General features: G+C 43.1%; 1 protein-coding gene across 1 annotated transcript in view; it reads right to left on the bottom strand.

The window, feature by feature from the left end:
• The window catches only part of si:ch73-211e3.1 (mastermind-like domain-containing protein 1), an 83,104-nt gene that overhangs the window by 26,288 nt on the left and 44,004 nt on the right, over window positions 1-12,812 (bottom strand). The window contains exon 2 of the mRNA XM_017471722.3: window positions 5,171-6,820. Coding sequence (XP_017327211.1) covers window positions 5,171-6,820 — 1,650 coding nt within the window. The remainder of the gene's footprint in view (window positions 1-5,170; window positions 6,821-12,812) is intronic.

Below are 12,812 nucleotides of genomic sequence, written 5' to 3' on the forward strand. Positions count from 1 at the left end.
CTGTACAGGACCTTCACTGCCTTACTTTGCACTTCATAATGCTCCACACATTCTCAATGGGAGACAGGTCAGGACTGCAGGCTGGCCATGCTAGCACCCGTACTCTCTGCTTATGCAACCATGCACTTGTAATCCGGGCAGAATGTGGTTTGGCGTTGTCCTGCTCTGGATGGCAGCATATGTTGCTCCAAAATGTTTACATATCTCTCTGCATTAATGGTGCCCTCACAGATGTGCAAGTTACTCATGCCATGGGCCCTGACACACCCCCGTACCATGACAGAAGCTGGCTTTTGGACCTGATGCTGATAACAGCTTGGATTGTCCTTTTCCTCGTTGGCCCAGAGAACACGACGGATGTTTTGTCCACAAACTATTTTAAATGTTGACTCATCTGAGCACAAAACACGATACCACTGTGCTACTGTCCATCTCAGATGAGACTGAGTCCAGAGAAGTCGGTGGCGCTTCTGGACAGTGTTGATGTATGGATTCTGCTTTGCATAGTAAAGCCTTAACTTGCATCTGTGGATGCAGCGGCGAATGGTATTGAGTGACAAAGGTTTACCAAAGCATTCCCGAACCCATGTCAGGATCTCCATCACAGACTCATGACAGTTTTTAAGACAGTGCCGTCTGAGGGATCGGAGATCACACGCATTCAGAAGTGGTTTTCGCCCTTGCCTTTTACGCACAGAGATTTGACCAGATTCCTTGAATCTTTTCATTATATTGTGCACTGTAGAAGGTGAAATGCCCAAAATCCTACCGATTTGTCTTTGGGGAATGTTGTTCTCAAACTGTTGGATTATTCACTGACACATTGTTGGCAGATTGGCGAGCCTCGACCCATCCTTGCTCTTGAAGGACTAGGCCTTTTTTGGAGGCTCCTTATATACTATGATTAGATGATTGCCTCACCTGTTTCACATCACCTTCTTATTTCAACTTGTCACATCGCTAAATTGCCCCTGTCCCAAATTTTTTGGAACGTGTTGCATGCATCAAGTTCCAAATAAACGTTTATCTTCAAAAAACTATGCAGTTGATTAGATAAAACATCACATACCTTGTCTTTATATGTTTTTTCGTTTAAATACAAGTCAAAGTACATTTACAAATCACTCCTCTTTGTTTTTATTACCATTTTCCATACTGTCCCAACTTTTTCGGAAATGGGGTTGTAATAACATAGAACCTTCTAGTGTTTAGAAAAACCATAAACGTTCCAGGAGTTCATAGACTCCGATGAAGCTTTAACCAGACTTCCGTGGAAAAGTGTTGATATTGGTGGCCAGCTAAAGTGTGCGTATTACATACCACTGAAGCGGTGATTAAACTTCCTAAACACCAAGGAAGTGTGGTGCACTCCAGGTAATTACTGGATAATAAGCTGTACAAGTTTTAAATCTAAAGGAGCGTCAAAGGTTAAAATGATGCCATGCAATAAACGATATATTAAGCCAAGGTTTAAACATTAATGGAGTCTTGGCAGTTAATTAATACATTCTTATTACATGTGCTGTTGTATAGGCGAGAAACCATAAAGAACATATGGTGTCCTCTGTCTGTCTGTCTGTCTGTCTCTCTCTCTCTCTCTCTCCACCTCCCTCTCACATACACTCGACTAAAGTTTCAAGTCCTCAAATCACTTTTCAGAGACGTTTAAAGTGCTCGAGCTGAGAGGAGCTCAAAACAAGGTTACTCTCTCAGCTCCCTGCTGAGTCGGCCCGCGTGAGTGTGAGTGTGTGTATATCTGTGTGTGTATGTATTGTGTGTGTGTGTTAGGGGAGGGTGCAGGCATGCAATATTTTTTTCTCTCTGTCGCCATGTCTCAACCCCTCCCCCTTTTAGCCTTGGAGGAAGGACATTGAGAGAGAGAGAGAGCAAAAGAGAGAGAGAGGAAAAGAATCACAGGATGGGAAGGGGGTGGGGGAGAAGGTATTAAAAATGGTGAAAGAGAACTGAGGTCAAAGTTTTATGTGTGTGTGTGTGTGTGTGTGTGTGTGTGTGTGTGTGTGTGCACGCACATGTGTCCTTGTTTCCTTCCTCTTCTAACTTCTATCCTCTGCACCCGAGTTAGCCTCACTTTCACTGCCTAGCACGCAAGTGCCACCTCTGCACCCAGTGCAACTGTTCTTCACTGATAGTTGGATTACAGTTGCTGCTGGTGGAATTGTGCACACACTGACTGAACATACACAGCGGATACAAACAGACCAGCAGGCAGTGAATTTGCACAGTCAAGGGTAGGAAGGGGCAAAAATATCTTGTGATGCTTCATAAACAGCATTAATCACACACAACCACCACACACACACACACACACACACACACACACACACACACACACAGACACGTAGGCCAATCTGTCATAACAAAAAGGAAAGGACAGTAATGAGTTAGGGGAAGAAGAACTAATAAGCCAGTGCAGGTGAAAGATGGATGGCAAATATTAAAAAGCAACAAACTGTTGTTTCTGCATGGGGGCGAGAATGCACATTTTATGATTCCACTCAGCCTGAAGGGATGAAGATAAACAGAAAGAGATAAAGAGAACAGATAAAGACAAGCTCACCTCTGTTCTGTTCACACAGAGGCACAGACTTCCTTTACAAACCGCTAGGCTTGACATGCAAACCTCAGCCAGAGTACACGACTGTGAGAGGAAGAGAGAGAGAGAAAGAAATGCAGACAAAGACGTAGGGAGGAAGGGAGGGAGGAGGGGATCCCCACTTCAGTAAACAAATCCGAGAAAGCATCTCCTGCTGGGAAAACGACTGCATTCTTGTAGAGCTTTCACAAAAACACCTCAATAACGGTTCAGTTCTTCTTCATGTCCTCCTCTTACTGTAAACACATGCGGAGGTCACTGGCTTGTGATGTGCATCACTTTCAGGTAAATGTGATTGGGCTGTGTTTACACAGTGTTTATGCATGCTTTATATAAGCTGACCCATTTGAATCCCGCCGGTTACAATTTCACCATTTGTCTTAAGTTTTAATCCTCTAAGCACTTTCTTTTAACTGAAAGACCAGCTATAATATAATTAGCAGTGTGTCTTGATTTCAAGCGAACATTTTCATGTGGGTAGTGTAATTGGCCACATGGCCACATGGCATGACTATCAAACATGCATCTGTCTGCATAGGAAATCCATAATAGGAAGCAAAACCTGTAACACTACAGGACCAATGACCATATTTGGTACTCTATATGTAATCTTTAAGTGGTGAATTATTGAAATTGTAATAAGATTGTACTGCTACTGCTGCAATCTTATTACAGTGCATATATATATATATATATATATATATATATATATATATATATATATATATAAATAAAAGATGTAAATATATAAACATTCACAACATAATTAGCTGTACTGAAATCACATCAGCTATTGACTGTCCTCATTACCTACAGTGTGTGTGTGTGTGTGTGTGTGTGTGTGTGTGTGTGTGTGTGTGTATATATATATATATATATATATATATATATATATATACACACATACATACATATATAGAGCACTCATTTATAACATTGACGCTATAAGTGCAACAAAACATTAACTGAATATATTACTTTATCTATTTATTTTTAAACTTCTCTTTCATTTCAAAGAGATTACAACTGTGACCAAAATCCAGAACCTAATTTTCCTACACAGTTTCTGCTGTTGACCATATGAAGAAAAACAACCAGGCATAATATTCTATTTATTTGAATCCCTTTTATAAGCATCTAAAGGACAGAAGTCCTATGAATGTGAATATGTGTATGTGTGTGTTTAGACTTAACAGGTTTGTTCTCCCTCTCCCTCCCGTCATGTCAGAGGGGCCTCTTTAAGCTTGCAGCCATTCCTGCCAAAGTGCTGCCCCCACCTCCTCTAAAATTCATTATCTTTTATTGGAGTGATGAAAGAAGGTTACTGGGCTCAAAGAGGTGGACTGTGTCTTCAAACAGAGCGCCAGCCTGCGACAGACAATGCTGTGGCGGTACTTTGAAACTCTATACACACACACACACATTTACACACTCACACTCTTTCTCTCTTTAGTGCCTGTCCAACACACACACACATCAAGAGGCACCGTCTCTTTAATGCACACAGATTATCACATCATTTCTCACATTAGTCTGTGCAAACACACGCGCAGGCATGAACACAAACACACAGGGATATAATACTTGCTAAAGAGAAACACACTTATAAACAATACGGTTTGAAGGTATACAAATATATAGGCTAACAAACAAGTTCAAGTTATTTCTATAAGTCTTTTTTCATAGAAAATGAACTGGGCCAGTATACATTACAAATGTTGCGTAAAAGGTTTCTTGTCTTCTGTGTTGTCTTTCTAATCCCAGCTCAGTGCTAAAAACTCTGTTTATCTTTAGAGACCATATACTGATATGAAAATGAAACACTATTGGACCAGTTCTAATTAATATAGATGCACTGTGCATGTGTATTCCATAGAAAGACTCACATTCCTCTGCTCTCTGTTCTGTTGTCCGTTCAATTAACCACTGATGCTTCCTAATCCACCAGTCTCCTGTTTGACACACACACACTGCTATATACACAATCTTTAATGACCCCTTGTACAAGCAAGACACACTGCGTGGTGCCACCCTATCCCTCCCTCCCTTCTTCCCTGCCTCATTTCAAATGACCTTTCCCAGTGTGTATGCATTAAACAGGCATAACTAAACCTTAGCAAGCAAGTGGAAGAGTACTAAGAATTGCTTTCGCTCCCATTCTCTTCATATCATGTCCTTGGATTATCCATTGGCTACTTCCAGTCAAATGAAATGTTCATATTATGGGCATCAACTCTTCGCTTAAGTCTGTAGACCTTCTAAAACAATGCTCTTGTGTATTACAAACAAGAAAAATCTGAGTTGCAAAGCCAACATCTTCAGGTAGTGTTGAAGACACCTATCAAGATTATCAGGATTGGTTTTGCAAAAATAGATGCTGCACTGGTGACCACTGGTACTGGTGACCTACTCTATTAGCAAGCCTTTGAGTTAACTATAACTTAATCTGTGGCCATTATTAAGGATATCTTGTAAGTCTGTTGTTTGTTGAAGCACTGCATACCTGCATATATTTACTTCAATAAACAAATAAAGAAAGAAAATAGAAGTACTCACCTCTCCACAATGGGGTAACATGCTATCTGCCTGCATCCCTCTCTGCATGCGATGTTGAAGCAGATGTACATGCCCTGGGGCCGACGTAGGTGCCATGGACTGCATGCTGCCGTTGTTGAATCCACCCAAGGGAATGGTCCCCATTTTGGATGCGTGAGGTTCAGGATCAAAATGCCGCAAAGGCTTGGTGTTATTCAAAGAGAAAGTTTCTGGACCCATGTTGCAGGGGGTGCCTTTGCTCATCTGCATCTGGGCAGATTTTGTCTGTGATTGTTGCATGAGTATTTTGAGACTGTTGCTGGTAGGCTGGCTGGCTGTGATGGCTTTGTAGAGCTGACTGGACATGTTGGGTGCTTGACTATTCTGCGAGTTGAAGGGGCATCCCTGTGTGGAAGGCTGGGTTCCAGGCTGAGTTGGACCAGCTGAGCTAGGGTGTTGTTTTTCTGTTCTGTAAGGAGGCGATGGTCTTGTGGAACCTGATGTTGGGGGTATACCACTCAGATACGTTGCTTGAGAGCTCTGGACAGCAGAATTTGAGCCTCCAGATGGAGTACTTCCTGGAAGAAGTGGGTTTTGTGGGCTAAAAGGTGGCTGAGCAAGAGCTGGACTGGCAAGCTTTTCTGGTCTATATGGAGGAGAAGGTCCAGCAGATGGGGCTGGAGTTATACTGGAGATGAGAGCGCTTTGAGGACTCTGGATGCTGCTGGCTGGGCTGAAGGGCTGCTGGTGGGGGGATGAATTGGGAAGCTTGTCCCCTGGCCGATAAGGGGGAGATGGACCAGCCCAGGAGGATCCCTGCTGGCCCAGTGACGGCAAACCTGACTGAGCTGGTGGTGGCCCTCCACTGCTGGTGGAGTGGTGCTTACTGTTTGATGCCAACTGCTGAAGCTGCTGCGCACGTGATACTTCACGCCAACTGGAAGTGGACCGATTGGAAAGTGCGGCTGAAAGCATTGGTGATCGAGCTTGATTCTGGCCTTGGGAGGAAGAAGAAGAAAGGGGTGATGCTGAAAGTGGGGAAGGGACTGGCTTGGATGGATGGGGCAGGGTATAAGGAGCACCAGTTGGACTAGGGCCCATCTGGGGAGAGCCTGCCTGGGGAAAACCAGGGGATTGGGTGAGGTGGGCTTCCAGGTGAGAAGCTCTTTGTGGGGAACGTTTGGGAGTTCTACTCCCCTCTGGGTGGGCAAAGCTTCCAGCACTACCTGTTTGCTCATCTACCTTGTTTCCTAAGATCTTCTCAATGTCCAGCTCAGGTAAAGAAGGGTCAGGGTTCTTTGTAAGCTCATCCAGAATCTCTTGAAGCTCCTGTTCTACAGAAGAAGCTGCTGAGTTCCCATTTGGATTATAGGTAGGTGCCAGACTTCCTGAGCCTACAGCTGTTGTTCCAGAGTTAGGCTTAGGAGGCATAGTGTAAGGAGAACCCAAACCATTATTGTTACTGTTCAGTCTGTTTCCTTCTAGCCCACTTCCTTGGTTACCCATCCCAGTTCCAGAGGGGAAAGGGTGGTGGGGATAGCTTGGACCCATGGTCAGGGTAACATCCTCAAGACATGGTCGCTTGCTTTGGGCCATCAAGGGATCAGAGACCCCGTTTACTGAAGAAGCACCATCCACAGCCCCAGTCAGCTTCCTCTTCACTCCTGGCAGCTTAGGGAAGAGAGAGATAACACTGTTAGAAACCACATCTGTTCTACAGGCATGTATTGTACTTGTAAAGTTCTGCACAAGGACATTTTCAGATTACATCTGAAATATCACACAAGGTACTGGTTGAGCACAAAATGCTATGTTACTCAAAGAGTGGAGTATCTCATTTAACCACCGAATTCAAACATTTAATATTCCATATTTACAGACAGCAATAAGTATACATGTGTGAGGTATAATCAATAACGAATAGACACTGTTCACATCAGCAAATCAGCTGCCTTTCTATTTGTGCCAGAAGAAGGATCATTCATCATATCATTTCCATGACTGCCTCAGTCATCACTTTCTCAGTCTACCACATTTCTAAGTCCTGGATATTTGAAGATCCCTATGGGTGGATTAAGACTAAAATGGCACTAATCAAACAGCCTTCACTGAAAGACATTCAGAGATGTCAAGATGTTTGCAAGCATGCATACCAGGAACAAAATAGAGTGACTATACTATTTGCAGCCACACAGCCTGGAGAGGATGCCCACAGGCATAGATAAAGATGTAGCCATTGTACAAGTTGAAAAGACAAGGTGTGCGGTCAAAATGATGATAGTGGATGAGATGTCCATCCATCTTCTATACCGCTTATCCTTCTCAGGGTCACGGGGAAACCTGGAGCCTATCCCAGGGAGCATCGGGCACAAGGCAGAGTACACCCTGGACAGGGTGCCAATCCATCACAGGTATGGATTGGCACATACACATTCACACACCCATTCATGCACTATGGACACTTTGGAAACGCCAATCCGCCTACCATGCATGTCTTTGGACTGGGGGAGGAAAGCGGAGTACCCGCAGCACGGGGAGAACATGCAAACTCTGCACAAAACAAATCGAATTAAAACATGTGGAATACTCCTGCTTTAGTTGCAGTATCGACGTGTATTACAGACATGTACACACCTTAATCTCCTATTAACGTCATGTGAGAGTTTTCACCGCATTTTGTGACAGGACACGATCACACACGGCAGTGCTCAACCGTTTTACGGCAAACAAGAGAGCACAGCTGCGTCCCAAACCGCATACTTGCCTACTTTAGGCCTGTAGTAGGAGAAATACATGCATCTCGGCTACTATATAGACGATATAGTTTGGGACGTAGCTCACAGCTTCAAGCAGTTGTCTATTTGCACGTACAGTGTGACAAATAATTAGCCGCACTTAAAGAGTCCGTAAAAATTGTATACGGTACCATAACGAAGACGAACTGTATGTTGATACATGAAATTCTAGAGGGACGTTGGACGCCGTGGCGCGGTGACGTAATGACGTGTGCTGTTAATTCATCTATGTTCTATAACATGTAAAACGGGAACATGACAGGAGTATTCTAAAAGCGACTCATGTAAACACCTTAATCACAATATTGTCTTACTCAGAGTAAGTTCAATAATTGGATTACTGCTGTCCATGTAAACATAGTCAGAGACAACCCATAATCAAGTCTGTGTGAGAAACAGAGAAGCACAGAGAATGAGTTTATTTAATAATAGTAACCACATGATACCATTAAAACTCAATTCCTTAGTCCTCTTAGAGAACATGTCTTGAAGAGACACATTTTCAAAAGACATTCTTAGCCATTTCCTTGACTGAAAATGTCCACGTTATGCACATACGAGTTAAAGTGTATTCGTACGAGCACGGTATATTCGTCTGAATGGAAGAGGTGTGACCCATGTAATCAACTTCCTAAACACACACTCTTTCCGTTCCACTCTTCCTCCTCCACCTCTCATCACCCTGTTTTTTTTTCTTTTTTTCCCCCTCATAGATTCTAAAACAATAGAATCCAGTCGACACACCTTCCCTGTATCGCCAAGCTGTCTGCAGTGTCCACCCTGCTGTGCTGTGTGTGTTACGTGTGGGTGTGTGTATGTGTGTGTGAGTTAGAGAGACGGGTAGCATTGTGTGGGCTAGACACGTGACAAAGGGGAAGGGTGTCTGCATGTGTAACAGAATATGAATTACTTCAGCCATTATTTCAGTGTTACTGTTCTTTCTGTCTCACTCACTTACTCACTCACACTCTCACTCACACACATTTTTTCCTCCATGCCAATTTTACTCTAAGCAAACACATCAATACAGACACAGACACATCAATTCTCTTGCTCTCTCCTCCCCTCCTCATCCCCCCTCCTTCTGGATTGGAGGGACATCTTTCATTCGGCAGCAATCGGATTTATCTCATTATGACTGACACCACCATCTGTCACCGCTGAGAGCAGGCATGTGTGTGTGCTTGTGTGTGTGTGTGTGTGTGTGTGTGTGTATATACACATTATAAGGAGAGAGAAAGTGCATAGACCTGTCATCCAAACCTTATGATCCTATGCATATACTTTACAATTATTGCTCTTGAGAGATGGCACAACGAGGTTGTTTTGAGTTCCATTACTTCTAGTGTATGTATGAAAACACATAAACGCACACTACCTCATATGTAAGCAACAGCTTACTGCCATTTCTGGTGTCAGTAATGAGTTTGGCTCTGGTTCGTTTTTGGCAAATGACTTGAAGGACACTTTTTCTCTCTCTCTCTACACCAAAGTTTTAAACGCGCAAACTAATACTTTTACACTCGCATGCCTTTGATTCACCTTCCAGCAGTGTGGAGTGCTGATTGGCATCTGCACGTTAATCCAAATCATGGATGCACATACCACGCACACCACTACCGTCATTGTTAATCAGATTATACGATGTATCGCAACAACGGCAGCATGTGCACGGCATACCACCGCTGCATGTGAATTTATTAAAGCCTTTCCAAGTTGTTGCGCTTTTTTTAGTGGGAGGGGTTGTGGGGAGGGGCGAGGGTGTAGGGTGTAGGGAGGGGTTGTGAAATGCATTTCTGTACTAATATAAGGTCTAACAATTAGAAAGAGATGTCTTAGAACGCTGCTTGCTGCGTTAAGGCTGATCAATCTCAATAGATGCATCTGAATTTGTGTATTCTTGTCATGAAGATATTTCAAACATAACAGGGGTAATTAATGATTTATATCTGGTGTTTTCTCCTCATCATTCCGAAGCTATTAATCTTAGTTATAGCCTAGATCCTATTATTACTCTTACAAGTGGACCTTCCATAAAAGCCTTTATTGATCCAGCTCGGTGCAGACCAATGTGTCCTTCTCTGCTCTGTGAACTAAATCAAATCAATTTACTTGCTGAAGGCTTTTCGAACACTATCAGGCGACCCATCCTGAAGCCTTTCAGTGTATTCATCTCCATTTGAGATGTTTCTACTTGTGTTTTTCAAGCAAATGCTAAATATATTATACATATAAATAATTTCCATATGTTTCATTGTACTGAAAAAAAAAACCCGGTGGCTTAGTGGTTAACCCGTTTGCCTCGCACCTCCGGGTGTTGGGGGCTCGAATCCCATCTCCACCCTGTGTCTGCAGAGTTTGCATGTTCTCCCTGTGCTTCGAGGGTTTCCTCCCGCAGTCCAAAGACATGCGTTGTAGGCTGACTGGCATTTCCAAATTGTCTGTAATGTGTGAATGTGTGTGATTGTGCTCTGCGATGGGTTGGCACCCCATCCAGGGTGTCTCCTGCCTTGTGCCCCGAGTTCCCTGGGATTAGCTTCACATGTTCTTGCTGTGTTTGCGTGGGTTTCCTTTGCATTCTTGGATTTCCTCCCACGTCCCCAAAAAACATGCTGATAACTGGATTGGCTACTCTAAACTGCCTCTAGGTTTGTGTGTGCGTGTGTGTGTGTGCGTGTGCGTGTGTGTGCATGGGATCACCACAACCATGACCAGGGTAAAGCTGTTACTGAAGATGTGTACGGTTGTTTTATATAATGATGTTATCTGCGTTAACTGACCTGAAACATCTATTAGAGGTGATTTCAACTGAGCAAGTTTTACTTTCCCTTTTAAGCACAAGGAGGTATATTACAAAAAAATGAAATGCTGATTATTCATCACCTGACCAAAAACTGGAAGTTTCATACAATATACAATCATTTCTTAATATGAATTTCTGAAATTGTGAGCAGTTGTGGCCATAATAGTGGCTTCACTGTAATGGAGAGCTGGAGCTTAGATTCTGTTGCCTCCCCTGGGGGCATTATGCTGTGTATTTGAGAAATGATAGAGGGTAAGGGCCTCGGTGGTTCATATGTTTTACTGTGCAAAGCGGCCAATTGAGGACAGAGCCACTCCCTCAGAGAGCACAGCAACAGGATGAGGGCCGTGTGTGTATGTGTGTGTGTGTGTGTGTGTGTGTGTGTGTGTGTGTGTGTGTGTGTATGTATGTGTGTGAAGGAAAAGAGAGAGAGGTAGGAGGAGTTTTGATCCAAAAGAAACAATAAGGGAGGGTTTTAACCCCCACACACTCTTCAGTAGGTCCGAGCAAACAGCAATTAGTCTATACGCTGGCGTAATGTGTACAAAGAAAACAGTCATCATTAGGAATATACACAAACTCTTTCTCTCTCTCTCTCTCTCTCACACACACACACGTTCTGATGTTCTGAGTAAAGACTCTTCATAAGAATTTTAACAACACCCATTACATGAATTTCATGAGATCTTGTTTGCGAAAGCTTTTATACTTCAGAGAGCAACCTTCCTCAAGTAACCCTACTGTAATTTCTTCTCTCTCTCTCTCTCTCTCTCTCTCTCTCTCTCTCTCTCTTTCTCTCTCTCTCTCTCTTTCCCGCCCCATGGCATGTAATGGTGTGTCAATCATCATTAGGCGCACCATTGTTGTGCCCTTAATTACTGCAGTCTCTGTGCTGCCACTGTCATTTAGATATGCTAATAAACAAAGAGCCGGCCGCCAGCCACGTGCTACACATACACTCACTGCAGTCTTACACACACACACCCATGCATATGCACATACGATATAACGGTTTGGAATGATGGCTTTCACGCGGGAGCAGGGAAATGAGAGAGAAAAACAGTGCAGCCTCAACCGCTTGTGAGACTCTAAAAATACTCTCCCTATTTCAAACAATGGAGTTCTACAAAAAAAAAAAAGAAAAAAAGAAAAGAAAGTATGTGGGGTCTTCTGCAATGCAGGAACCTTCAGCTGAAATGCTGATCATCATCCTGGTTAGCATTTTTACACGATAATTAAATAATCTGCCATCATTCATCAACTATAAATAAATCAGCAGTACTTTATTTTATTTTAATGTCCAATGCTGCTTTAACAGATCAGCAAGATTAGGCTGGAACTTGGCCATAACCTTTAAATTTTGAAATGGCTCAGAAAAAGATGAATGAACCTGACCCTGATGTTGAAATGTGACCTAATTACAACATATGATCTGGTGCTCTGGATTAAATTGTTGAATATTTTTGAGCCTGTTTTGGTTATTTTACCTAGTAGATTTGCCCAGCAAGGGGGTCACACCCCTCCCTTTTCCCCCACCGCCATGCTCACCAGCAGCTAAACACAGACCAGGTACTCTACACACAGAAACACAACACTGCCCTGACTCACCTTATAACAGACCTGCGGCGATAAAATTATTCATTTGTTTATACTGATGGAAAAGGTCAGATTAGTTGAATTTCAGTGTAGTGCTAGAAAGGGTTAATATGAAAAGGACGCTTATTTACCAAAAGCCATAAAAAAGAAGCTCTGATCATGTGCTTTTAGGCTGAGCTTCAGCTGGTCAGTTCTTGAGTCAGACTCAGATGGTGGGTTGTGAGTGTCTGTGTTGGAAAATGAAGGTGTGTGTGTGTGTGTGTGTGCGCGTGTGTGTGTGTGTGTGTGTGTGTGTAATCATGTGTGGGAGCACAGATGTGAGCTGACATGGAACAGGTCTCAGACAGGCTAAAGAAGATTAGACGCATGCCTCCAGCCTGCACAACCACAGACAGCAAAGAGGAAATCTGTCTGAAATGCTGTACTATAACCTCATATTTAAAAACGTATGTATTATATACCCGTCTAG

This window comes from Ictalurus punctatus, chromosome 7 (genome assembly GCF_001660625.3).
Source record: "Ictalurus punctatus breed USDA103 chromosome 7, Coco_2.0, whole genome shotgun sequence".
Classification (NCBI taxonomy): domain Eukaryota; kingdom Metazoa; phylum Chordata; class Actinopteri; order Siluriformes; family Ictaluridae; genus Ictalurus; species Ictalurus punctatus.